General features: G+C 43.5%; 1 protein-coding gene across 3 annotated transcripts in view; it reads left to right on the top strand.

The window, feature by feature from the left end:
- The window catches only part of DPF3 (double PHD fingers 3), a gene marked incomplete at both ends in the record, with an annotated part of 242,164 nt that overhangs the window by 185,404 nt on the left and 29,493 nt on the right, over positions 1-27,267 (top strand). For 2 of the 3 annotated variants that reach the window (XM_084241390.1, XM_084241389.1), the window contains 2 exons: positions 1,924-2,052; positions 4,914-5,113. In XM_084241390.1, coding sequence (XP_084097516.1) covers positions 1,924-2,052; positions 4,914-5,113 — 329 coding nt within the window. Of the gene's footprint in view, positions 1-1,923; positions 2,053-4,913; positions 5,114-27,267 lie in introns of those variants that run through there. The other variant, XM_084241388.1, reaches the window with a different exon arrangement.

The following is a 27,267-nucleotide window of genomic DNA, read 5'->3' as shown; positions in this document are numbered from 1 at the left end:
AGACTGGGCCTCTTGAGAGTTTTAGTGGGTTGATATACATGAGGCTCTCTGATTGCTTTTCATGCAGGAAGAAGCGACCTAAGTCGTGATTGGCATCTCCATATTTTATATCTAATAAATGTCAATCATGAAATTTAGCTTTGGTTTACCTTTAGCCCTTAAATTTAATATCCCCTTCTTCCTGTTCACCTTTTGATTGATTTTCATAATAGCCTCCTAATGAGGAAACCCTGAGTTTATTTGCTTCCTAGGCATGTTTGAATTTCGTAAGAGAGTTCTAAAAATGGTTAAGATGGCACCAAGAAGGAACAAGGGACACTAGTGCTTCTGGATTTGGGCAATGAAGATTTTCTAGGTAGACTAAAATTTTTGCAGACATGCTGATTTTTGGAGATGATTTGTAAAACCGTTCTGTATGATGTGCAGATGTCTTGAGATGCAGTGAATGATAAAGAAAAACCCACACTCAGCAGGCCACAGGGTATGGCCAGCTTCTCTGTCTGCCCCAAACAGCCTACACTTTTCTTGCAGAGAATTGTCTGCCTCCCTGAAGATGAAAATCAATGACTTAGAAACTGATTAAACAATCCAAATAGCAACTGATAAATGGATTAACCCTCTATAATGTAATTCCACAAGCTTTTGTCTTCCGCCTTCCCCAGGTAAGTTTTTCTATTCCTGGAGGCAAAGCAGAGGCATGGAGTAAGCTAAGGCCAGAGGGAATCATATTAAAGTGGGTGAATCCGTTTATCACTTACTGTCTGGATGGTATTTGTGCTCACATATCTGCTTCCTTTTACAGATTTGTACCCTACGGGACCCTGATTAATGTTAGCCAGTGAATAATGAAAGATAGCAGGAGACATTGGGTATAGCGAGGAGGAAGATACCCTAGTGGTTTAGGCTGATCCTATAAACCTCCATTCCTTTCTTCTTAGCTGCAAACAGGGCGTATTAATGTGACAAAGAAATGTCCACAATAGGGATAGAAAAACAGGAAAAATGGAGGCATTTCTCCATACAAAGAAACTACCTGGCCAAGCCTTTTCAACTAGCCCCTGGAAACCGAGCATGATTTCAATGCTCCAGGATATGGACTGTTCTTGCAAAGCTTTGTTTTCAAGAACATATCCTAAGATTTTCCTTTGCTTTTGTGTAACACCTTTCTGCATGACTGGCTTATGAAGATCTAAAGCCTCGAGATGTGCCTGCTCACTCATCATTTAACCCATCTCTGGCATGAGGCTGAGCTAAGTGTCCAGTTCTGATTCTTGGGGTCTGGCAGTTGGGGTCTATTGATTAACTAGTCCTGGATGCATTCCATGACCAACAATTCTGGATTTCAAGAAAATGAGACCACACCAGAGTGGACACTTGTGCACCTGCCAAGATATTCTTCAGAGCTCCCAAGAGCATCTTCAGTGTCCTTCCTGGAAATGATCACCCCTCGGTGATGCTTTGTTTTCCAAAAGAGACAGGGGGAGAATCTTCTAAACGAGAGCATCTATCCAGCATTGACTTGTCTCTGTCCCTCTAGTGAACCACTGTCTGTGGTTGCCACCTGCCAGTTGGATCCTTGGCTCATTGGAGCTCATTGTTCAGGGTTCACTTAAGGAGTAGTAGGCCTTCTGGTGCTTCGTGCCTTTAAGAATGTGGTCAGATGAGCTAGGTAGCTTCTACGAAAACATAGATCTGGAAAATAATGCAAAAATCAAACTCAACTCTGCATGGCTTGCAAGGCTAATGCCTTGAACAAAGAAGCAGAGAGAAAACAGCCCAATTTAACAACTCGATTGTAACAAAATCTCAGATACTAAGCTTTGTATTCTTTCTGGAGCAGATCTGGCCAAACTCTGGGAGGAGACGGGTCAGTAGAAACTCATGTCAGTCTAACAGTGGATTTAAAAAAATTTTTTTCCACAGCCCAGAAAGGACCGGATGGGACAGTCATTCCCAATAACTACTGTGACTTCTGCTTGGGGGGCTCTAACTTGAACAAGAAGAGTGGGCGGCCAGAAGAGCTGGTGTCGTGTGCAGACTGTGGACGCTCTGGTGAGTGTGGCCCCTTCTTGCATGGTGTGCGGTAGCCAGGAACTGCTCCACTTGCATTCCTCTGCCATCTTTTGGGTGGTGGGGCTCAAAGGGCGGAGTGGTGATTTCCGGTGGAGAGGGGTTTGCAGGTCTTTTGCTATTTTTCTTCTTTGGGTCTTAAGAATCAAAAGTTATGTCTTGGGATCCGGGGAAAAGGGGAAAGAAGTTTTGACTTGTGTCTGGGCCTTTCCATGAGGTGGCTATTTCCTTGCATGTGTTGGTATGGACGTCCGTGAGATAGTGTAGACACCTGGAGACAAAGGCAGCTTGCTTCCTTGTGTCGGGTGATGTGCATGGAACAAAAAGATGTGTTTGTCCTGTGGAAGTGTCTGGGGGAAAACTGGAAGAGTATGGAAACATGAATATTGGGAGAGCACGTACATCTTGAACTGGGGGAGTCAGAGACCCCTGGGTTCCTGGGTAGATGCATAAACACCACCTCCATTGACCACTCATCTCATTTTCTCCTGTGGAACAGACAAAGGAGACCCTGACAGATCAGAGAGGTGAAAGAGCAGGCCTTCGAAGGGCTAATATGGAATAGACTTAGCATTTTTTTAAAAATTTTCATCTTTAACTTATTCAAAGACTGTAATAACAAAAAAGATTTTGGTCTTATTTTTTCATCCTTAAAATGAGTTCAGTTTTTCAAGTTTTGTTCAAGCTCTTTTGTTTTTCAACTCTAACCATACCATGATTTTTGGCTGGTCCTGGTTGGCTGTTACTACCTATTTTTTTATATTGTTTTATAACCGCTGACGAGTAGGTGATACTGTTCAATTGTATATTTGGTTTCAGCAATGAGGGGTCCTTCCTGTTTCTACCTGTCTGCCCAATATCTTTTCAACTCCTAGTCCCAAGAGACGGACTGAGATGACCACACCTCGGTTTACCTTAGTAACTTAGTTTTTCCCTTATGTTGTCTGCAAACCTTGTCATTAGTCCTTTTATATTTGGTGTTTATGTTGTTTAGATTTTAAGACTGACTTGAATCAGTTATCAGAAAAGGACTGTGGTTTCCATTGCACACAACTCTTAACATGTAATTTTTAAGGACCCTAAAATAGTGGCCCATTTTTGCTTTCCTGTCAATTCATTTACTATCCAAACCCTGAACCTATTACTCTACTGGTGCCAGTAGAGAGAGGGCCCTTGTGATAGTGATAGTGGGCCTTAAGTTTTAGATAGTTAAAAAGAAAACAAAACCATTGAAACTCAATTCCCTGTTTCTTAGAAGAAAGTGATCAGACAAAATCTTTACCCAGCAAAGTCACTTGGGGGCGTGATATTCTAGGCAGAATGTTAAGGGCTGCTGTGGATTTGGGGTACTTTAGAAAGGGCAACTTCAGAGTTCTCTTTAAAAAAACAGCTATCATTTCCTTCTTTCCCTGCATAAGATGGAGCCCTTGAGTCTGGTCTTTGGGGTACTAGAAGTGGCAGTTGTTTTTTTCTACCCAGAGCCTCTCTCTTCACATGCAGTCTTTGTTCAGCTTTGGCTTCTCAGGATCTGTGTGCTCTGTGACTCAGGGGACCATTTGACACCAGCCTAGGCCTTGTCATTGTATTTGTCCAGGATTAATTCTGGTGGATACTTTAGTCAAGGTCTGACTTTGATGTTCCTGAAACAGTGATACCTTGGAGATAACAAATGGGTGGCATTAACCCCTAGAACATGCTTGTTCAGAGAGGGGGGAAATACTTCTCTAGGGCTTTCCTGGAGTCCTTCCAAGGAGAGCATGGAGCTCGGTAGGGCTGCCTTTCTCTTCCATCTGCCCCACTTTCTCTGTTTCCTGGGGAGAAAGTGAGATTCCTGAAATGGACACCAGATGTGGCACATCATAGCCTCATTTGGGGGCAGTCCTGGGGCCCATTTTGAATGTGAAAAGGTTTAAATATGAATTTTACAGATTTCAGTATTAACTCTATCTTACTAGGTTTTTTAACCCCCAGTTCCCGCTTACTTATGCTTTGAGTTAGATTTGATGACTCGGGACTTCTCTGGAGTAATTGAGACCTGATGTGTTTAGTGGCTGGAGAGAGAGAGAGAGAGAGAGAGAGAGAGAGAGAGAGAGAGAGAGAGAGAGAGAGAGAGAGAAGAGTGTGTGTGTGTGTGCGCACGCATACATGTATGCACATGCTCTTGTGTGTGGATGTGGATCACAGATATTTCCTCCAGTGGTTAAAAAAGATGACTCTATCTACTTAACAGTTATCAGACATTCCAACTACTTTTTATTTCCAGGGCAATGAATTACCTGATGTAAGGGCAGAATTGAAAGGGTACTGAGAGAATGAGGCTAGAAATGAGTAAAAATAAAAATAAAGCGGATGGAGGCTTAAGCACCTCGAATGTGTTACCTGACAGTAATCCCTTTGTAAAGCTGACTGTCAAAATTTTAAGGACCAACATTGTTCCGATAAACACCAACTGAAAGCACCAAAGAAATACCAACCAGACTTCAAAACCACCAAGGAAACTTTTTGTTTGGGGCGGGTGGAGCGAGCGTGCATGCGTATGTGTGCCTACGGAAGAGAAGCAAGGACGATCGTGGTTGATTCGTTCTCTGTGAGAAGCCGCGGCCTTCTATATCATGGTTAGAGATGATACCTTTTCAGGGAGGGAGGAGGAATCCTTTTCCCTGGAATTGTTTGCTTTGTCCTGCTATCCCAAATCGTCCAGGTGATGAACCAGTTAATCCCTTGTGGTGTGAAATGGTTTATGATCTTGCTATTAAGAATAACATTGTGGTAATGTAATAAGAATATTAATAATGCTGTCTGTTGCTTAACCCATGTGCTGATATATTCATCATACATGTCAGCTCATTTGGGAGGAGAAGGCAGGAAGGAGAAGGCAGCGGCCGCAGCACGCACCACGGAGGACTTATTCGGTTCCACGTCAGAAAGTGACACCTCAACTTTCCACGGCTTTGATGAGGACGATTTGGAAGAGCCTCGCACCTGCCGAGGACGCCGCGGTGGCCGGGGCTCGCCCACAGCAGATAAAAAGGGCAGTTGCTAAACCCACGGAACAGACTCTCTGGGCAATTAGCCACCACCCTCTGACTTTGGTCATTGTTCTGGTTCTGATATATTTTTTTTTTAATGAGAGACAACTTAGGTTTTCCCCCCTCTCCTTGCTTTTCCCTCTCACCTTCCACACATCCTGCCCTCCTTCCCCTCTGTTCTGGGTATGTACAGCAGAAGCACAAACTACTGAAACAAAACAAAACAGGACAAAAGAGCAGCGTAACAGTCCTTCAGCGTGACGGCATCGTGATGTCCTATTTATTTTCCATAGACGTGGGGAGTTAGGTGGATTATCTATTTGGGGGGAGGGGATCTTTTTGACATGAGCAGAGTTGATTTTCTCAGTTTTCATATTTATTGGCAAAGTGAAAAGAGGAGGAACATTGGGTTTGGAAACAAAGAGCCAATAACATTAAACAGTTGTTATTTATGTATTCTTGCTATTATTAGAAATGGACCTTTTTCTTTGAGAGAGAGAGAAGGGAAATCAAAGAAATTGAACTAATATCCTGTCTAGAAGAAAGCCACTGGGGGAGGGTTGACTGACGGAGGAGACCTAGCCAGGAGGATTTCCTCCATGGGAGATGATTGCACTTTCTGTACCCCACAGAGTTTGTGGCTCCCCATGGCAGACCCCTCCCCATCTCTCCTCCTTGACCTTTCCATCTTCCTCCCTGCTTGTGAGAAAATGTCAGCAGTTCCAGAGAAGTCTGGGGCTGAACGTGGCCTCCCTCCAGCACCCGGGCCTCGACCCACAGCCACCCGGGCTCCTGGACAGCACAGCCGCTGTTTTGTTGTCGCTGGCTTTTACCTCGCTTTCCTTCTGGCGAAGAGCAATTTCCAAACGCAGGAACGGAATAGAAGCAGAGAGTCATGGACTCAGCAGTGACCCAACAAGCGGATGCCACCCTCCTGGAAGAAAGAATGATACCTCACAGTATACTGCCCCTCCCCTCGCCCTTGTTTAAAAACTTATAAATTCCTGTTGGATGATCAAGTCTCCCGTGTTTCTTCTATTTTTTTTTTTTATAGTGTCCTCAGGCACTTTGTTTTATGTTTCCAATAGCACCTCCTGAAATAAACCAAAGCAACACTTGCTCAAGGCCCCTGGGAGATGGAGAAGACCCTCCGCCTCGTTGGCAGTCCCACAAGTGAACGGCTGTGCGGTCCCGGGCCAAAGGTAGGTCTCGACTGACCTGCCTTACCATGAGGACACACCATCATAGTTTCTTTGTTTTATATTTTCAGTTTTTCTATCTCCCCATCCATGCCTAGATTGTCTTTTGTTTGCCTGAGTTTAGGCCCCCCGGATAGTGTGGGAGTGGCTACTGGCGCAGCTTCCCCAGCCCTCTGCTGTCTGTGTGTGCATGCATACCCACGCGGGCTGGGCCTGGCTGTGGGAACTGAGGCCTGTGTGGACTGTGGGAGGGGGCTCTGTGTGGAGAACGGTGGGCTTCTGGCCTCAACTGCAAGAGAGAATGGCTGGGGAAGTGTTTGGCTCACTCTGTCTCCCTTGGCTACACCCGGAAGTGGCTTCCAGGGAACTGGGGTTGGAGTTGGTTGCTGTGTTGTGTGGAATGAGGGTGTGTGACCTTGGGGGTGCTGCATATCCAGGGTGGTGGGCTTTGCTTCAGGTACCAATTTCACAGCCAGAGGGATATGTCCAAACTGAGCAAGATCTCTGATTAGGCACAGCCCTCTACCGAGCTGATCTGAAGGCTCTGAACTCCCCTAAGTGTGGTTAGGGTCTCCAGCCTCCATGCAAATATAAGTCTAGAAAGACAAGTACTGCCATTCGTCTTGGGTTGGTAGATCCCAGTGGCCACTGCTGCAACAGGCAGTTTGTAAGTGTCTGGGAAGATCTGATTTGACAGTCCAGCCTTTGCAGCTCCTCTTGAATTAGACCTTTTATTAAAATAACAAACCAACCAAACAAAAGCAAGGACCCAGCAACAAAACCCACAAATGGACCCTTTGTGTTTCCCTGGTAGCCTGAGACAGAAAGGGCTTCTACTTTTTTCCTGCTTGGAAAGTGCTTGCTTGGCATTTGCTCTTAGTTGTGAGAGAATGAAGGTAATGACCTCACCCATTTTGGACATTCTACCTAATCTGTTTGTGACTCTGTTCCTGGGAAATATGGCTAAACCTTCAGTGTAATATTCCTGCATGCTTACACGTATGAACAAGTCAATATAGTTGGTTCCAGTTGGTTTCTGCTAAGGGGATATAACCAGCTCTTGCTGTCATTCTTCACCCCTTTATCTGTTCTGATATTTTGGCTCAGGTATCGCATTTAGAACATTGAGATTTGTTCTCATCGATGAAGTGTGAGCTCCCATAAAAATATGTGTACCCGACCTGTACTATCATTTGAAATTGGTGTCATTATGAGTAGTCTTGAAATTCACAATGACAGTTTGCTATCCAACTTGAATTTTTAAAAAATTCACATAATTAAATGATAACAACCCACCTAATTTTAGAGTCTGGCTTGGGGTTTTGAAGGGGAACCAGAATAAACAATGCAAGCTCATGGAAAGATTTGTCTGAAGTTGGCTATTATCTACTTTATTTTTACTAGTATAGCTTGATGCTCAGTTTCCCTTTCCCCGGGGTGGGGAGGGGGTAGCGGTCCTTATCTTTTTCAATTGACGTAGTAGCCAGTGCTGATATAGTATCTCAGCATGGCCTGAGCACCTTGTCTCACCTTAATTATAGTATCTTTCAATAGAATTTACATCCTTAAAAAAAAAAAAAAGAACTGGAACTGGAAAAGACTTTGAAGATCAAGTTCATATTTTTCACTTTTTAGTTGAGAAAGATCAATCCAGAGAGGCTGCATTAAATTTGAGAGAGTGGGATGGACATTGAATTAAGTTTGAGAGAGTGGGAGGCAAAAATCTTAAAGTGAAGGAAGAAAACTCAGAGGAAGCTTAAGAGGAGGAAGCTTGCAGTCTTGGGTTTTCAAATATCTTGGTGACTGATGTTATATCTACATCCTCCCTTTCTTTGCCAACATTTATGTGCCAGGCATTGATCTGAGTGCTTTCCTTGGAATAGTTCATTTAACACTCTTGACATCCCCATGAAGTGGTACCTCAGTTTACAGACAAGGAAACTGAGGCTTCTGTAATAAGGTTAAGAAATGCTCTTAAGTCCTCACAAATAAGTAAGAGCCAGGTTTTGATCCCTGGCAACCTGATTCCAGGACATGTACTCTTTACCTTTACCAGTGTAAAGGTAAATGTATTCATTTCATGAATACATATACATATACATAGTTACATATATGCATGTATTTTGTATCATTTATAACCATGTTCATGCATCTGTAATTGATATCTAGGTAGATAGACTCTACACACACACACACACAGAGATATCTCCTTTTACCTTTTCTCAGGTCTAAGTGAAGAAAGGTGACTTTGTAATGAAACTAACTTCAAAAGGTAACCTTATTAAGAGCAATTTCATAACTGAAGAGTGAGCAATTAGATCCCCAAGAAGATACTTTCAATTAAAATTATGTGCAGAATATAATAGAGTTCAACTTTTAAACCATCCTTTCTAGAGAGTTCCTTCTGATGTCTATTTGAGACAAAGATCTCCTTTTTTTGTGACCTCGGGAGTTGCAGGAGTTACATGTGTGAGCAATCAATAAATCTATTGTTTTGTTGTTGCTTTTATTAAATAAATATCTCCACTCAATTTTTAAAATAGAAGAAATTGGAATCATCCAGGTAAAAATAATCAGACTAGTTTTCTTTGTCCTCAGTTCAGTACAGCACCACCCAAAATGTTTCAAAAATGTCACCTAATTTTCTGAGTCTTAGCAGAAAGATAAGAGAATCAGAGATATAGAACTTCCTAAGTTTTGTACAACATTGAAAGCCCCTGGGGGAACAGTTGATGTAAAGGTGATTACTGTTGTTGTCTATCTGATGTTTTTTCCTACCTAGAACAATCTAATCTTTTATTTCTGTTACTGAGGCTCTGTAGAAATCAGATCCTCTAATCACTAGAACACTGGGAGTAAGAAATATGCATTTAATTTTTTAAAGGTACTTTGAAGTCAGTAATGCAATTTGCTACTGATATTTGAGAGAGAAGGATTTAATAAAAATATGATGTTCGCATCAATAGTACCCCTTTAAGTCTTCCTGCTTACTTTGCATCTCTGTATGTACCTAATGGGCTGCAGCCTGCTATTGCCTTTCTATAGCACTTGAGGGGACATAAGATCTTTACTTGGGGAGAGAACTAAGGGCTGTTTGGAGGTTCTCACTTCATGGTGGAATAAGATTAATTAATATTATCTCAGTATGCCTCCTGTTACATCTGATGAATATTATCTTGAACTTATACTTAAAAGTTTGAGCAGACTCATATACTAGGAGTTTTTCTGTAGGGGATTTTGTCTAGCCTAGTGAAGTTACTTATGTATTTTCTGAGTGAGGCATTTTATTGTAGTGAGAAGCCTAGAGTAGAGTAAAAAGTTCTGGGTTCTGGACTCAGTCCCTTGTGAGTTCATTGCCATGAATCTCCATCCCAGTGCCTTGGTCCCTAGGATAGAGACAGTTCTTATGCTGGTATAATGTAGAACCAATAGCACCTCATGATGATCCTTAAAGCAACCATGAGAGGAAGATAAATAGTATTTGTCCCCATTTACTGATGAGGAGACTGAAGTTTGATTGGATTGAGGGACTCGTCTACTGATCTAGGACCAGTAAGTAGTGTCTGGTCTTCTAGTACTTTCTAATCCGCCTGTACTGACTTTCCTATAAGTCAGATTGAAGGGTTCTTGAGTAAAACCAGTAAAGGGCTTTTAGGTCATTCATCCTATATTATCTAATGTGATCTGTGATCACAGTAGATTTCCACAGAGAATAGCAATGACTTAATCCTCATGAACTTTCCCAAGGATCTCCAGTTGAGCCTCATAATGGTCAGTGTTTTGGTAGTGGCATTGGGGTGGGGGTGAGGGTGGTGAGAATGGTGATATGTCAGGGAGTGAATACTTTAGCCCTATTTTGGTTACATACCCAAGCATTTCTAACACTGAAACATTGAATTATATAATATTGTTGTGCTTAATTAGTGATTTCTAACCATTTACTTAAAATAACAGAATGGGGAAAACCATTCTACATTGATCAATTTATAAAATAGCTGAGATTTATGGAAAATTCCTGTCAGAACTGAAGTATTAGCTAAAAAACATTGGTATTTAGGTTTTCTAAGCAACTCAATACTGACTCTCAATCAATGATTAAGATTTTTAAGAAAAATTTAAATTTTGAAATAATTTCAGGCTTACAAAAAACATTCATAAGTTTAATATAAAGAATTCCCATTCCTCATCATCTACATTCTCCAAATAACCATAATACAATAATAACAATCGAGAAATTAATATTGATGTGATTCTACAATTTACAGGCTTTACTCAGATTTTGACAATTATTTCACTAATGTCCTTTTTGTAGCCCACAAGCCAGTCTAGGATCACATGTTGCATTTACCTTTCACGTACTTTTAAAGTCCTTTAATCTTAAGTAGTTAGCTTCACAGTCTTTATTTCCCATAACTTTGCTACTTCTGATGATTATAGGCTAGTTATTTCATTACCTTTAGGTTCGTTTGTTGTTTCCTAATGATTAAAATCAGCTTATGCATTTTTGGTAAGAATATCAAAGAAATGATGTTGTATCCTTCTCAATGATTGTCAGGGGGTACATGTTGATTTATTCCATTAATAGTGATGCAGACAGGGCCTCCCTGGTGGTGCAAGGGTTAGTTAAGCACTGCACTAGGAAGCAATCCGCAGCCTCTGTAGCATGAGGTTGATCCCTGGCCTGCCAGGGAGCTACCCTCACAGCGCAGCAGACCTCTCCTGACTTGCCCGCTCCTCCCCTCAGCAGTGTATTTCAGTCATTCTGCCTGTTCTGTTCTACACTCTGTCTCTGGTGAATCCTCTCACCCCCGCATCGCTGGCCTCTACCCCAGCTATTGTATGTATAAATAAATAAATCTTAAAAAAAATAGTGATGCAGATATTTGGTCTTTCAGCTGAGGGTCAGGTTAGCATATATGACAATATTTTCATTCATATATACCTTTGTTCACTTGACAACTAGAATCTGAGTAACAGAGTATACCGTTTTTCTACTCAGTCCCTTGAAGAATAGAAGGAAATTAAACAAGGGGCCAGTGGATTTATTGCAACCTATTTAGGCATACTAGATATTCACAAGTAGTTAAAAACCTGTGAGAGCTTCATGGGGTGGTATGTGATTATTTTTGCTGTGGAGCACAGGAGTCAGGGAGATTTTGTTGGGGGAAGCCATGCAAATCAACAAGGAGTCTAGACTGCCCATTGCTGTTTAATCTGTAGGCAAGAGTGTCTGCTGTCAGAAAGAATAGAAATAGAGCTGAACAAAAAGCAAAGCTGGGAATCACAACCTGAACTTTGTAAAATGGCAAAAATCACAGTATTAAAAAATGTTTAAGATTCGTTCTGTAGCATTTTTCTCATGCCACAAGTATAGCCCTTGTCCCAATGTATTACAATTTTAGTCTTTCTCATCAAACAGATGTGTTTCTTGAGGGCAAAGATGATGTCATTCAGGTCCCTCAGACAGTGCCTGGCACCATTGTGCCATAGTATTTATTGAAGTAAACTGAGAATGGAGCAATGATTCTGAGCTACTAATTAGTGGAAAGATTTAGGGTCTCATTCTATACATGGTGGACGCTCAATAAATATTGGTGACAGAAAGGTTGGGGAAGTCTTAAGTGGACACAGCTTCCACTAGTCCAGTCAAAGGGGGTAGATAGAGTCTGGAGGTGGAGTGGTGAAAGGGTGAGGGGAGGGGGATGGGGCTTAAGTCAAGGGGAAGGGAGAATTTGAAGATGCCTGGAGGGATGGAAAGCTAAGCCACCTCGAGGGGGCGCTGAGAGCAGAGGACTAAGAACACAGTAGGACCCACTTTTGGCCCAGACAAAGGAAACAGAAGGAAAAACGGATGTTAGGAACATGTAGTTGGAAGCAACTAACCTGTCATTTTTGAGGTGGCTCAAATGGGTAGATTTAGGGAAAAAAGTGAGTATGTGTTGGGGTGGGGCCAAAAGTGGAAATCTGAGGAAACTAAAGACCCACTGAAAGAATGGCTGGTGACTTCTGAGCAGGGGTGTCGGGGATGTTGGGACAGAAACCCTCCTGTAGGGGTGAAAGTCTGACCATGCCCTACAGGGGAACATTTGGCAGGTGCTCTGTGGGAGGCCTGGAGAAAGGCCAACTGGTTTAGCACTGGAGTGAAGGGGCTGGAGGCCAGTAGAACATCAAGAAGAGATGAGCACTAGGCAAGAAGACAGGAGCCTGAAGGTCCACCATAACAGCAGATCTGTGCAGTTGGGCCGCGGGGTGGGATGGGTGGTTGGAGGGGAAAGAGAGAGGAATAGATGTGGAGAGAGTGCCTGGAAATGGGTGGCAATGAGACCTTTCTGAGCCTCCCTTTGAAAACATAAGTAAGCAGACTCAGCTCTGGAATTGCATCTGATCCAGTCGTGTGTGCCTGACCAGAGCATATGGCTTGGGCACTAGGAGAGAAGGGGGGTGGGGAGGGGAGTTTCAACTTGGAAGAGACTGAGCCTCTCTTTTGATTTTGATCTTTGTTCCCAGTTGAACCCCTTCTTCATTCCTCACTCTCTGGATACTCAACTTAATGTGAACCGGGCACTGTTAGGGGCACCCATCTCTGCCCTCAGGAACTGCTTCTGGGGTGAAATGTGATAGTACTTGGTCTTATTGCTTAGTCCTTTGTGCCGACCTTTCCATTCTAAAGACCAAAATAACTTAGCAGATTTCATTTCAGCTGGAAGCAAAATCCATGCCTCTTTGATACCCATCTGGGCTAAAGGACCCACCTAGCATCACTGGCCACCATGTTGCTTGGGATCACTGGACTAGATGAGGACTGGAATGGGCCTCTTGGCTCGGTGCTTTCAATGAGTAATTCTAACACTTTGGGCAGAGTTGGGGTGAGGATGTATACTTGTGTTCTTTTGGACTTAGGCCAAATGGGGCATCAGTTGGAGTTTCCTGGCCTACACTCCTGGAACTACTCATTCCCATTTAGGTGACAGGAAGATAGATTGGATCATGATGCTCCTTCTGGGATATTTTACCCAGGATATGCTTAAAGGTGGTTGGCTTGCTTTCCAAGTGTGTGGAAAAAGAAAAGATTTTGCTAATGCCCACTTTTGCCTACTATACCCCCTATTTCAGAACACAGCAAATGTCAGCTGTGTCCTGTTTCTTGTGTCATTCAGTTGCCCAGGAGAAGCTGTTCCTGGCTGACTTTGCACTGCTGATGTTGGAGGTGTGGCCACTAGTCTGGTTCTCCTGGTTCATGGCCACTGCCTCATTACTGTGGCCATGGGTTGGTGGTTTGGTTTCTTTTTTCTTTTCAATTCATTTCATCTCCGCCACCCCTTAATTTTAATCTTTCTTGTTTTTTTTTAGGTAGTTGTTATGTGCTGTTGTTTTTTGTTTTATCTTTTGTTGCCTTTCCCTCTGCAGTCAACTCTATGACCTGGGGACTCCAGCATCCTTCAAGCAAGCCATTTCCGAAGAAGGCGAAAAGAAGCCACGATGATTTGTACCTACTCCTTCTCCTTCTCTTCCTCTTCCCTTGCCTGGCCCCCTCCTGCGTGTGTGTTTCAGCCGACACAGGAGCCTGGATTGTGGAAAAACCTCCAGTGCAATCAGCTCAGAAAAGTCTTGGGAATGGCCTCAGTTTGTGCAATAAGAAGATTTTTTTTTTCCTTTTTAAAATTCTTCATTACATTTTCTTTAATTGTCTGTGAGAAAGTACCCAGGTCAGACTGGAATTGCTCTGCAATAGATTGCTCTACGATCTAACTGAACACAACAAACTGACAAAAAAGAGAGTTATTTTATTTATTTCAATATTTAAAAGAGAAAAAGTGCTGGCATTGCACAATATTTTTGTTTAAAGTTACTTCTGCTTCAAAAATTAAAAGAATTTTGTGAAGACATGAAATCAAAAGAGTGCTTAATGTAAAATAAAGACTGCCTATTAACTCTAAGGAAAAATACCCCACATTTTTAATAAGAAAATAAAGATCAACTCTGCTCTCTCAGGCTTTGTAAAAAGCCATTCATGTATGTGCTTTAGGTATTTTTATTTCTGCGAGTTGGATGTGGTAAGTGAGGAGTGATCAGTTTTTTTTTTCCCTTCTTCAAAAGTCTGTTGAAAGTGTTGTGATGTTAAATGATCATGTGTTCAGAACTGACTGAAATAAATTAGCCACAGGGGCTATTAGCAGTCTCTTCAACCCCCACCCCCCCAAAACAAAAACAAAACAACCTCTCCCCTCACCTTGGGCAGGCCCCATTTATCTGAATGTCAAGAAGCAGCCTGCCTCCTGGTTATGTCTGAAGAGACCTAGTCGTGAAAGGAACCCCACCTAGTGATTAATCTAGTGATGTAGCTCCACGAGTTCAGCAGATTGGAACGTGGACAGTTTTGTTTAAAATAACACAGTAAAGGAAATTTTTAAAAGATGTCAAAAAACAAATACCAGCTGAGATTTTATGAATTCAGCCATCTAACAAATCCTAGAGGACATTTGCAAAGGGAGCCTTCTGCTGACCTGACTTGGGATTCTAGAACTGTCCCCAAAGGCAAGGAAAGCCAAGATGAATAATGGTGACCTCTCAGATTCAGTTGCCGGTGGGGGTAAGGAGAAAAGCAAGCGTCCTAACATGTCCTTTTATGGCCGTGTTGGAGGAGGTGCACGTGGTGGCTTAGGACATGGATTCAACATGGCATCTAGGGAGGAGCTGGGCTGACTGGCTGGATTACTGGGTTCTACTCCCAGTCTTCTACATGTCCATGCTCTTGAGTTTTCCTTACTTGTAAGCAGAGTGAGAATAATACATGTACACTCTAACGCTGGATATTCTTGTCAGTAAAAGTCCTTGAGATGTCCGTTACTGAGATGGTTCTGAATCTCGGTGTTTCTTTTGCCTTTGAAAGGCGAGATGGGGTGGGCACAGACCTCCTGCCAGCTCTTTCAGATTTCTCATTCAAGGCCCGTTCCTTGGGGGGATCACCAAGAGTGACTTTGTATCATTTTTTATCCCATTTCTGTGACATTTTCTGATAGAAAATGTCCCTTTTCAAGATGCTAATAATTATAGTAATAGCCCTCTCTCCAACCAACTCCCATAAATTATAACATATAGGATTTTTGTGATATTTGCATAATGTAGGGTTTGTATCGTTTGTGTAAGTTTCTGTTAAATAAAAGTCTGTTTCCAATGCTCCTATAGCACCTCTGTACATTTTGCTTTACCAACCTCATCCTATAAGAGCTCGACTTTCATACTGTCCTGTAGCAGGGACTGCTAAAGGGATTCTGCCCACCTGCCTTCCTGAGATTGGCTGAACCCTCTTGTTTATTTAGAATCACAGTCTAGAAGAGCTGTTGCACTGGCTTGGCTGGCAGGTGATGGCAGAGGAAGTGGACATACCAGGTGGGTGGTTGAGAGCCAGAACCTGCTCTCTGAGTGCAGAGTTGCTGTCACCCACCCACTGTCACGACCACCACCTTTGCCCTCTACATGGCCAAAAGAGACAATGGAGAGCCTGGGTATGTGTGTAGAGTTACTGTGCCTGCTAGTGGTACCATCCCAGCAGTGCTGAAAATAGCTTTGCACAAGAATGTGAGCTTTGGTGTTCCTGGGGAAAGCTGGGAGGTTAATGTTTCCATTCCTGAAAGGTGGTCTTGGTGGGGCATGCTGCCAGTGGGTGCCACTGTAGACTTGGTGGGGCATGCTGCCAGTGGGTGCCACTGTAGAGTGCTCCTTCTGCTTGGCTCTTGTCTGTGTGTATGGAAATGGACACTCTTCTCTGATGGGTCTGCTAAGTAAGATAGAGTCAGACCAACTTTTCAGGCCAGGTCTTGTCCTCCAGGTATTGCCAGCCCAGGTGGCCCAGGTGGAGAAGGAATGTTCCTTGGATGCTGCTGTACCTGCATCCTACCTGCCTTTAGAATGAATGCCGTGTTGTGACCTTCATTATGGACTTTGTATGTTTCCCTCGCAGTGAAAAGAACCTTACATACCTGTAATCCTCCTTTGGCACCCCTGCCCCTTTATGTGGTAAAATATATATAGCATAAAATTTATGATTTTAACCATTTTTAAATTGTACAGGTTAGCAACACTTAGTACATCTGCATTGTTGTGCAACCATCACCACTCTCCTTTTCCAGAACCTTTTTTGTCTTCTTCAGTTGAAATTCTGTACACATTTAATACTAGTTCCTTATTCCCTTCTCCCTCTAACCCCTGACAGGCACTACTCTACTGTCTCTAGGAATTTGACTATTCTAGGTACCTCATATAAGTAGAATTGTTCAATATTTATTCTTTTGTGGTTGACAATTTTCTTAACATAGTGTCTTTAAGGTGTATGTATGGTGTAGCATGTGTCAGAATTTTATTCCTTTTTAAGAATGAATATTCCATTGTAGCACATTCTGTTTATTCATCTGTCGGCATTAGGAGTAAAAAAAAGAAGTTTTGTACGTTTATTACACACTACTCACTGCCTCCAGTGGCTCACATTTTAGACAGCAGATCCAGTTCAGAGGTCACCTGCAGTCTTAAATATCTTCTTAGGAAAGAAGTGAGTGAAATCTTTCTTCTAATCTATCTATATCATGGGTAAAGGGAACCTTGATTCTGATGGATGGATTTTTGTCTACCTAAAGTATGTTGCACCTTATGACTAAGGATTTCTTTGTAGATAGTATCTCTGGTTGCTTATATAGGCACAAGATGACTAACAAGGAGCTGTAGTATCAATGTAAATAGCTAAGGGCAGAGGATACCCTGGAGAATCAAATGTTTAATGGTGAGCTGCGAGGGCAGGGACTGTCCGATGGTGAGTAGTTGGCAAAGCATGCATGTGTTTTATGTCTGCAGATGGTCGCTGGCCAAGATGGAGGGGGAAAGTGTACATGTGAGCCAGAAAAAGAGAAAAATCACTTTCCACATCCATTTGGAGACATTAATTAGTATAAAGTGTTAGCTCGGGGTTGGAGATTTAGGAGCAGGTAACTTTAGTGATGAAGCAGGTCAAGTGTGAGAAAATCAACAGCACCAGGAGGATGGGGTTGGGGGAAGCCCTTGATATTCAGCCACAAGTCACAGGGAGATAATGGGGAATGGTGAAGCATGACAAGGCAGACCCCGTGCTTGAATGGGGTCCTCACTACCCCAACTTCAGGGATGTGGACCTAGGGCTCTCAGGTCCCAGATGTTTCAAGGGCACCTTTGGGGAGACCTCCCCATTTAAAACTATTGGTAGTAAATTAAAAACAAACACCAGAAATCAACTTTGTGTGGCCTAAACCAAATGTGAGCATGTGCTAGACACCCTTTGATGGCTTGGGGCAGCTTTGCCAAGGGCTGCCAATGGGGGGCGAAGCTGAAGTTGAGGTTGGAATGCAAGTCTTCATACAGCAGGTGCTTGACTTCATCTGCGGATGTGTCTCGTGTATTCTGAATTAGAACTCTTACATGCTGGGAACAGGTTCCAGGCTTGATCTCTGGATGGATCTTGCTCATGATTCAGTGTGTATTAGGGATTCTAGTAGAAAACAATCTCCTTCTAGTCCCTTTCCCTCTGCATGTTAATGAACAATCCCTTCCCTTTAAAACTCTGGGCAGCTTAGAGATGTGTTTTTTATTTTACTTCATTCTTATTGCGGGCCAGGCACCTGTTGCATCATATTCTTTTTACCCTTTTCTAAAAACTCCAAATACTCCATGTGACTAGAACTGATAAAGTTTCATTGTATCCGCAAATCAACAAATTCAGTTCTTCCTTTGATTTAAAGGAATATTTTAAATCACTACATATTTTATTGTTTATATACTTATATTTTTTACAGAATATTTAAGTATAAAACACTTAAAAGCATACTTAAAAATTCTGGAAGAAGATATATATTTTAATTTTAGATATTATATATTATTTACACATAATTCCTCCAGAGTTCTTGTTATATGTTATTTGTTATATACATATATGATAAATTTTATATATTATATATAATTTTATATATTTGTTACCTGTACTTATATCTCACATATATTAAGTATTATATATAATATAAATATCTTCATTCAGAACTTCCATTATTTCAATTTGTCTTTAAAGTGTTTTACATGTTATATGCATCTTATTACAGAGGATACTTTGTAAGAGAGTCAGGCCAAATTTTATGCAAAATAGTATGCAAAGGCTACTCACTTAGATAACGGTTCTTTTCTTTTGGTGGGGTGGGGAGGAGATTCTTCTCTCTCTCTCTCTCTCTCTCTCTCTCTCTTTCTCTCTCTCTTTGTAAAGATTTTAAAAGAACAGATTATTAGGAAAAGGAGAAAGGAAAAAAGAGACACCTGCATAGTCACAGGCAGGCCAGGAGGAGAGCTGCTGGGAGATAATTCTGAATTAGCAGTTTTTTTCCTTGTGATTTAAAATGAGGGGTCTGCAAACTCTTCTTATAAAGGCTTGGATAGTAAATATTTTAGACTTTGTCAACCAGCATATGTTGAGCAACTACTCAGTTCTGGGATTGTAACATGAATGTAGCTGCAGACAATATATAAATCAATGGCCATGACAGTGTTTTAATAAAACTTTATACACAAAAACAGGCAGCTGGTCAGATTTGGTCATGGGCCATTGTTTGCTAATCTCTGATTTAGAAATAGTAGGCATTACACTATTAAGTTGGGTGGTGGTAGCAGTAATAATTAAGGCATTTTCTAAAGCCTCAGGACTAAGACTAGAAGAATTTCACATCAACAGATGAAGGGCTGGAGGAGCATCCTGGTCAGTAATGTTGGTGGTGTTGAGTCCTATATCCACGAATGTTTCAGAGCCAAAATAATTCTACCACAAGCTGTCTACTAGATTTTCTCATTTTCACTCATGCTTAACTACAATAGCACAATGCTTACCAAAAGGATCTGAAGAATCCAGTCAGGCTCTGTGCTAGCCAAATATAACAGTGACTCCGAGGATGTGATGATTAATATCTTCCAACTCTGTGCACGTAGGTATGAAAGATCACCATCTTAAAAATAGTCAAATTGATGTAAATGACTCCTTGGGACCAAATGAACATAGATAGTGGAGTTTCATCTGTAGGAGATAAGTGATAAAATACATTTAGTGGAGCCCAACTTGGGAGGTGCAGAGTTTTGCTGCTAAAGAAACAGGTTCTTTTTGCTGACGACCATTTCTTCAGTGGCTGTGGCTCCCTGAAATGGTTAATTATGGGGTGTTGAGGTATATTCTTCCTAAGAATTTGGATTTTCGTGGTTATATATAGAATCAAAACACTTTCCCCAACTCCTTACCTCCTATCTCCAAAGAACTGATAAATCATTTTCTTCTTTGGATGATGACAAGGATTTCTGATATAAGAACTATTATGAAATGGAAAGCTTCTTACAAATTGAATGTAGGAAGATCAATGTGGATGAAAGGTAGCTATGAGTGAGTTATGTTAGGTGGCAGTAACCAAGCCAAATTTACCCAAGAGATGCTCTCTACCCATTGTTAGAGGATGCGCAATTGTTTTAAGATGATCACTGACTTTGGATCTCAAGGTATCTTTTAATGGAGCTTATTGCTAAATTTCCTAAGTTATCGCCAACTTCCTTAAAAAAATCCGGGGTTGAGATCAGTCTATGAAGTGTTTGCTCCATTTGCTCCAAGCTCTACTCTGCAATAGTCCCCGAGGACACCCAGACATCAGTTTTTAGGCATAGGATGAAAGGAGAAAGATTATCTATACCCCAAATTAGAAAGTCTTATTTTTTATATTTTACGTAAATGTGGGTGAGTACCACAACCCCTCGATATCTGATCTTTCATTATACCTTCATAGGAAATGCTTTCTTGGGAGGTGATGAGAGAGGTAATCAGTGGTTTAGCACCAGCTTGATGATGTGTTTATGTGGATTATGCTATTAGTGCTCACTGGCAAGGCATAGCCATAGCTGAGATGGATCTGGAAGCCCCAGTGGAACATGAGCTTCGGGATACTATGGTGGTGGTGTTTTTCAAGTGAATGTGCTACCATGCTGTGTTATATTGTGAATAATGTGCAAGGGCTGGGAAGTAGTTCCCCACCTCTATTTAATATTTGACACCACCATGTTTGAGTGGCTGAAAATAACTGTAAGAACCAAGAAGTACAGAAAAGATTATAAACCACTTACTTAAAGAGATCTTAAGCTGGTTAAGAATGGTTAAAGGAGTTGGGGTTAACCTGGGGAATAAAATTAGGAGTCATTTATTAACTGTCATTATGACCAGTTTATTCAGAAAAAGATGGATTAGTTGCTTTTGATCTATAGAGCAGTAGAGAAGCAAATACCTTGGGGCTCAGTGAACAAACTGATAAACATTTGTTTTGACAGAGACATTTTGACTATAGTGGCTGATGTGGAGCTCAGTGATAGCCAGGTACTTCTCCTGTGTGGAGTTAGGAATGTAGACTAGCAAAATCATAGAGTCCTGGGCCTCCCCTGATGGCACAGCTGTTGAGTGCTGGGCTGTGAAGCTTCCCACAACCTCTGCAGCGCTGGTTCATTCCCCGGCCGCCGGCGAGGGTCCCACAGAAAAAAAAAATTGTAGGGTCCTGTCTAGCTCTGCAGTGCTTAGAACTATAGCTGCGTAACCTGGAACAGTTAGTACCCAGCTCATTTACCAGGCAATGGTCTCATAAGTGCTTAGAATGATCATTAAGATTACATTTCTAGGCTTGTTCATATTCAGACTGAGGCAATGTGCCCTTATGGGGACTTCCATACTCACTGGAAAGTGACTACTGTGGCAAGAGACATCTTCCTCCAGAGAAATACCAAGTATATGAATAAGGAATAGTGAGAAGCAACTGAAAAGGGCAGTAAGGTCAAAAGGTCACAAGATGAAAATGTTTTGGCTGACCCCCTATCTGAGTCCCACTCCAGTTCCTATCCCATTGAGTCCCACCATATCTGACATCATCCCTGGTGCATGAATGTTGTGCTTGCTCATTGGACTTGGATATTATTCTCTGATTTTGGTTGAATGACATCACTAATATTCATGGCTATCTACTCCCTTCTCCTCAGCTTAGTAGGAGAAGAAGAAAGAGCTTATTAGAAAACAAAGTTAATTATATATATGATAAAATTCTGCTTGGGAAAAGAAGTAATCAGGGTTCTTTCTAAATAACCTAAAAAAGAACTCCTACAGAATAGTCTTTCTCTGTTGTTTTGATTTGAAGAAGTAGCAAGGATCATACTATATTTAGCATGTGAAGTCAACTTTCTGTGGACCAGAAATATAGAAGAGCTTGGGGATGGAGCAATGTTGTGTAAGGGGTAAAGAAGGGGCATATGAATTTGCTAGCATGACTAATACACTGGAACTTCTACTTGGCTGAGTGATGGATTTAGAAAGACTGGCAGTTTGTAATCCTGAGAACTTCTTTGGTTAAAACAGATCGTTTGCCTTCCATTGACAATAACCTTTCCTCCATAATTGAAAACCAGATCAATGCATTCTGACCACACGCTGTTACTTTGTATAATGACCCTCTGGTTATTGGTTTGCTTTATGCTGCTGATCAATTAATCAAATATTTATTGAACACCTTCCATGTTGCAATGGTGTACTGGGTTTTGCAGGTCATGAAAGAAAAAGCAAAGTGTGATTGAAACAGACTTTTGGGTATACTTTCTAAGTACCAGTTACCCATGGGTTTCTTAAAGGTGTTAGTGGGGTTGTTATTCAGCAACACTTTCAGGTTAAAATTATGATGCCTATTTCACAGAAATGGAAAATTGAGGCTCAGGGACATTGAGTTGATAAAGGTAGTAGTGACGGCGAGTAAAGTCTGATTTTTCCCATCAAGGATTTTCTGCTCTAAAATTCTCTCTATTGTATAAAACGTCTTCTCTGTTCTTGAACAGGAGAGACAGGCTATTTGCATAATATTCAAGACAAGACAATTATAATTAAGTGCCATGTTGGCGCAAAATGTGTGACCTAGGCAGGTATATACCAGTGCTGGTTGAAGTGCGGGGGGGGGGTGAGTCTTCATGGAGAGATGAGTGGAATAGGGATGGGTAAAGAGAAAGCAGCCCCTGAAAGCAGCAGTGGGAACTACTGAGCACAAACTGTGTGTGTGTGCGCATGTGTGTGTGTGTGCACGCACTTGTGCTGGAGGGAGAGGGGCTGTGGCCCGTGGCGAGAAGTCATAGCATCCATAGCATCCACACTGCGCAGCTGGGTCCAAAGTAAGGGAAAGGGGAACAGTGGGAAGTTGGGGCCCTGGTGAGTTCTCAAGTGGGACTAATGTGATGTTAGGATGGTTGTTCAAGGGTAGTTGAACTGGGCATGTGCAGAAGTTTGGGTTTCTATGCTTTTCCCCATCAGGCTGCCTCTGATCCTATCATGGTTGTGGGATCCTAGTCCTTGTGGGGAAAAGACGTGCCAGGAGTCCTTCTAAGTGCCTTGGAGCAGAGCCCCAGTTCATCCTGACACTTAGCCAATGGGTGAAATATTCCTCTCAGTATCAATCGATTCCATGGGCATTTTCCATCAAGTGTTATTCTAAAACCAGAGAAGCTGTTGTCTTCTCCTCTTTTTATTGTGCCTACCTACTGACTTGTAATGCATTTTGGCGGGGGAGGATACAGGATGTCCTCAGAGACTGGTTGATCCAAGAGTTTGTATCAGAGACCAATTTCAATTTGGGTTCAAAATTGTGTCCTGGTCTTCGTTTGAAAAAGTACCTCTTAGACCGACTGGTGGCTAAAGGTGAGAGAGGCAGCAAGGAACGCAGGTTGCTCTGGCCGTTGCTTTTTTTGGGGTGTAGATGTTCCTTCATGTGATTGTCTGCAGGCCTCCAGCTGATTTGCTTGTTGCAGGAATCGGGACATCTGAGATTGTGATCCCCAAGTCCTCTTCCATTTCTGTCTTGGATGCTCATCTCTTCCCCACTTCATCCTCCCCAGGGCTTCCCCATGGGCCCCTGTGGCTGAAAGGGTGTAGCCGTAGGTGAGGAATACGGACTGTGCATCCAACGAACGTATACCATCTTTCCTGCCGTGGTCAAGAATGGAGGGCACCTCCTGTTGGCCACACAAGAACCTCCGCACTCTCAAAATAACCTCCCTAGCAGCTTCCCCTGGGGTTACTATCCCACCTAGCGGATGGGTGGAGCAAAACTCAGAAGGTTTAAGTGACTTGACCAAGGCTGCAGAAGTGGAGGGCCCCTTGGATTGGACTGGATTGCAGATGTTGTGATATTCATGTCAGTGCATTTGCCATGGCTTGTTGCTGCTGAGAATGTTCCGTGACAGCAGTCTTGGCTTAGGTCTGTCTAAAAGTTGCAGAGCCCTGGATTGAAAAGGTTATCTGACTGCAAAGACTTTATACAATAGATGATATCTTCCTTCCTTCTGAGAAAAGGAAAAACAATGGGGTGCCGCCTCTGGATGCACCCCTCATTCCCTCCACCTGCAGCACGTACGTAGCACTTGGGCTGAGGACAGATTGTCTGGCTGAACCCTTTCAAAATCCCTCTTTCTCCCACGTGCCTGCAGACTGCAACAGTGATGTTGAGCTGGCAGAGCCTGTGTTCCAGGGCTGAGGGTTAACTGTGCTCAGGCTCAATGTTCTGTGTCAGTTTCATGCAGCCAGCCTATATCACCTATTTGCTGCCTTGAAATTTTGCTATGTGCCCTGCAGAACACACCCCAGGCCTACCTCTAATGGCCATGCAAGATGTATGGAAGGCAGGCCTGAGTTGATTTTGCCCTGCAGAGGTTGAGAAGGTTGGCTTTAAAAGAAGGCCCTGCCTGGTGATTGGCTCAGGGAGAGAGATCTTCCGAGACAGCAACTTGCCCTCCCTGCTCCCTCTCCATTAATTCCCGGAAACTCTGCAGCTCATTCTCCTTGCTCCCTGCTATCCCCCCCACCCCTCTTGTCTCTCTGCTGAACTAATCACAGTTCATTTATGCTGCATGCCTCATTTGGGGGAACAGTGCTCCAGGGCTCCCAAAATGAGAAGAAGGAAATTAAGAATGGTTGGCCAATGAGCCAGTCCATCACTACCAGGACCGCCATCGGGACCGCCAGCTCCCCTTCCTGCTGTGTGCCCTGTCCCAGAGCTCGCTGGGTGGCTGGCTCCCTGCTGGCTCTTCTTCTGGACCAGGCGGGACAGGCTTTTTACTGGGAGGAAAGGAGAACCAGCCTCACTGAGTCCCTCGTGCAAGTTATTATAGATTCTCTGATCGCTTCTTACTTTTCAACCCTCTAGGGCTCCACCCATTTTACAGCTGAGGGAACTGAGGTTGAGAACAGTTAAGTAGTAACTTGCCTGAAATCAGGCAAATGCTGTCTATTTGACTTCATAAAGGCTGTGTGTGCTTTTTCTTTCTTTCTTTCTTTTTTTTAAGATTTATTTATTTATGCATACAAGAACCGGAGTATAAGCCAGATGTGTGGGAGGGTGAGAGGATTCACCAGAGACAGAGCGGGGAGCAGAACAGGCAGACTGACTGAAAAACACTGCTCAGGGGAGCAGCGGGCGAGACAGGAGAGGTCTGCCGCGCCATGTGGGTTGCTCCCTGGCCGGCTGGGATTGAACCTGCTGCAGAGGCTGCAGACAGCTTCGCAGTGCTGCACTCAACCACCTGCGCCACCAGGGAGGCCCTGCTCTTTCTTTTTTAACCCCCTCCCATGTCTTCCCCTTCCTCCCATAAAGCAAGGGCTCAGGGTTTCTGTTCGTTCTTGTTCCCTCTCCTCCAAGGTCCCCTGAGGTAGTAACAAGAGTCCTGCTGGCTCCTGGGAGAACCCGTTGTGGCTGGAACCCCTGTTGCCCACTGGCTGGTCAGCAGTGTGAGTGTAGCCTGTAAGCTAGTGCATCCGGTTTCCTGGCAAGGACAAGCGGAGCAGTTGCGCACGTGGAGCCACTGGCTGGGCTTCCTGTGTGGGCAGCTCTGCAGGACTGTTTTAGGTGGTTTGAGCACACTGAGATCTTTGCTCCCCTCACTCCCCGGCAGGCACTTCCCCTTTCCTGGGATTTCTTTGCCTCTCATTATCTTATTGATCTTTTTCCTTCTTTATTGAAGTGATGTTGCATTATAACATTATATGTTTCAGGTGTGTATCACTGAGAATCAACATGTGTCTATATATACTAGATTAAATTCACCACCAAACATCCAGTTTATCCTTCTCCATGTCTCATTATGTCTGAAGGCCACAGGCATCATTTGGTTGACCTGCTTCCAAATAAATTCAGTCATCTTTGTGAATAATGACTTCAACCTGGAATTAGTTGGCTAGTCTTGAAAATTCCAGCATGGCCATTTTGGTATGAATGTGGCATAAAAAAAATTACTGTCTTTTCCACCCCCTATCTTCCTGTCTTCCTCCCATTGTCCAACCAGGAATGTTTCTTAGAGGTGCCTGCTTTCTGTGACAACTTCTAAAACTATGCCTTCTAGAAGTTTCTCCCTCCTAGAAGGCTGGGTGCAGAGTGGACCCTACTTGGGAATATTTTGGCTCCAGGGTTTTGATGTGCATTTGTCCTTCCTGAAGGAGGGCCAGGGGAGACTCTTGGGGCTCTTGTGTGTGGTGGTGGCTGAGCAGGAACAGCGGTGGCATGGGAGCAGAGAGACAAGACTCCTGAACACCTGGGCCACACTCCCTGGGGCCAGCCCACCTGTGGGAGCCACAGGAGACCGCTGAGTATCCTGTCATCCTCCACCTTGCCCTACGATGCTGGGCAAGTCACTTTACCTTTTGGGGGCTTGATTTCTTTGCCAATTTTAAAGAAGGGGTTGGGTGGGGTTGTACATGGTTGACTTGGGCTCATCAGTGGACCAAGTAAGGGCCCCGTGACAATGCTGTGCTGTCTGAGAAACCGGTTTGCGTCCATTTGCAGCTACTGGGAAGTCAAGTTTTGAAACCAGTGGGGTAGCCTCAGTGGTGGCTGTTGCAGTCCTGTTACAGTGTGGGCAGCTCTGCAGGACTGTTTTAGGTGGTTTGAGCACACTGAGATCTTTGCTCCCCTCACTCCCTGGCAGGCACTTCCCCTTTCCTGGGATTTCTTTGCCTCTCATTATCCTATTGATAATGCAGACAGAGATGGCAGTTGATAGCTCCCTCCATCCCAGCGTGACCACTGGTCACACCTTGTGGTGGATGCCTCCGTGGTTCTCCCTGTCCACCTCCACCTGTGGCGCCTGGGCCCTCCTTCCCCACGCCACACACTTCTTTCCCTGATTGAATAGGCCAATGGGGAGCCAGTTTGGGTTGGGGTGAGACGGGGCATCTCCTGCAGGGGTTCAGGGCACCTGTGGGTGAACACCTGGAGAATTGTTGGTCTCTCGCGGCTCTGGCCCTCCAAAGTCAGGCACCATCACCTGCAGGCTGAGCGTGTTTCAGCTGCTGCCCTGTCTGGTTGGGGGCAGGGATGTGGTCTTAGAGCTGATCGGACAGAGGAGGAAATGGAGATGCAGCAGATTCACCACCAACATCTCAGGCTCCTGGAGTGAAGTGTGGGGGGCTGTGCAGGCCTGAGGCACTAGACTCACAGTTGAGTGCTCCCTTGCCAGGCTCATCCTCCAGCTGCCTCCTTTATCCAGGCTGTTACTTTCCATTTGGTTTCAGGGAGCTCATTAAATTCTTTGTCATTTTAGCCATTCCAATTCCTCACCTTTAACTCTGTGAGGGCAGAACTTGGAGGTGGCCTTGACCTAGGTGTGTCCTGGATGATTTGGAGAGTGCCTTTAATCTAGGGTCCTAGATTAGCTGTGAGGGCTGGGAGGAGCAGTTCCCCCAAATATTCCTGCCACCCTCCTCTGTCTTCATGGACCTCTCAAGAGCAACCTGGGGTGTGGACAGGAACAGCTGGTTGAGTAGAGAAAAGCAGGGCCTCGGGGCAGGGGGCCGCCCTCTGACTTGGGAAGCTGAGGACCAGGCAGAGAGATGCCGGTGCTGTTGGGGGTGCTGCTCACCTATTCCTCGG

The sequence above is a fragment of the Talpa europaea genome (genome assembly GCF_964194135.1).
Source record: "Talpa europaea genome assembly, chromosome: 8".
In the NCBI taxonomy this organism is placed as follows: Eukaryota; Metazoa; Chordata; class Mammalia; order Eulipotyphla; family Talpidae; genus Talpa; species Talpa europaea.
This window is presented reverse-complemented; position numbering and strand designations above follow the sequence as displayed.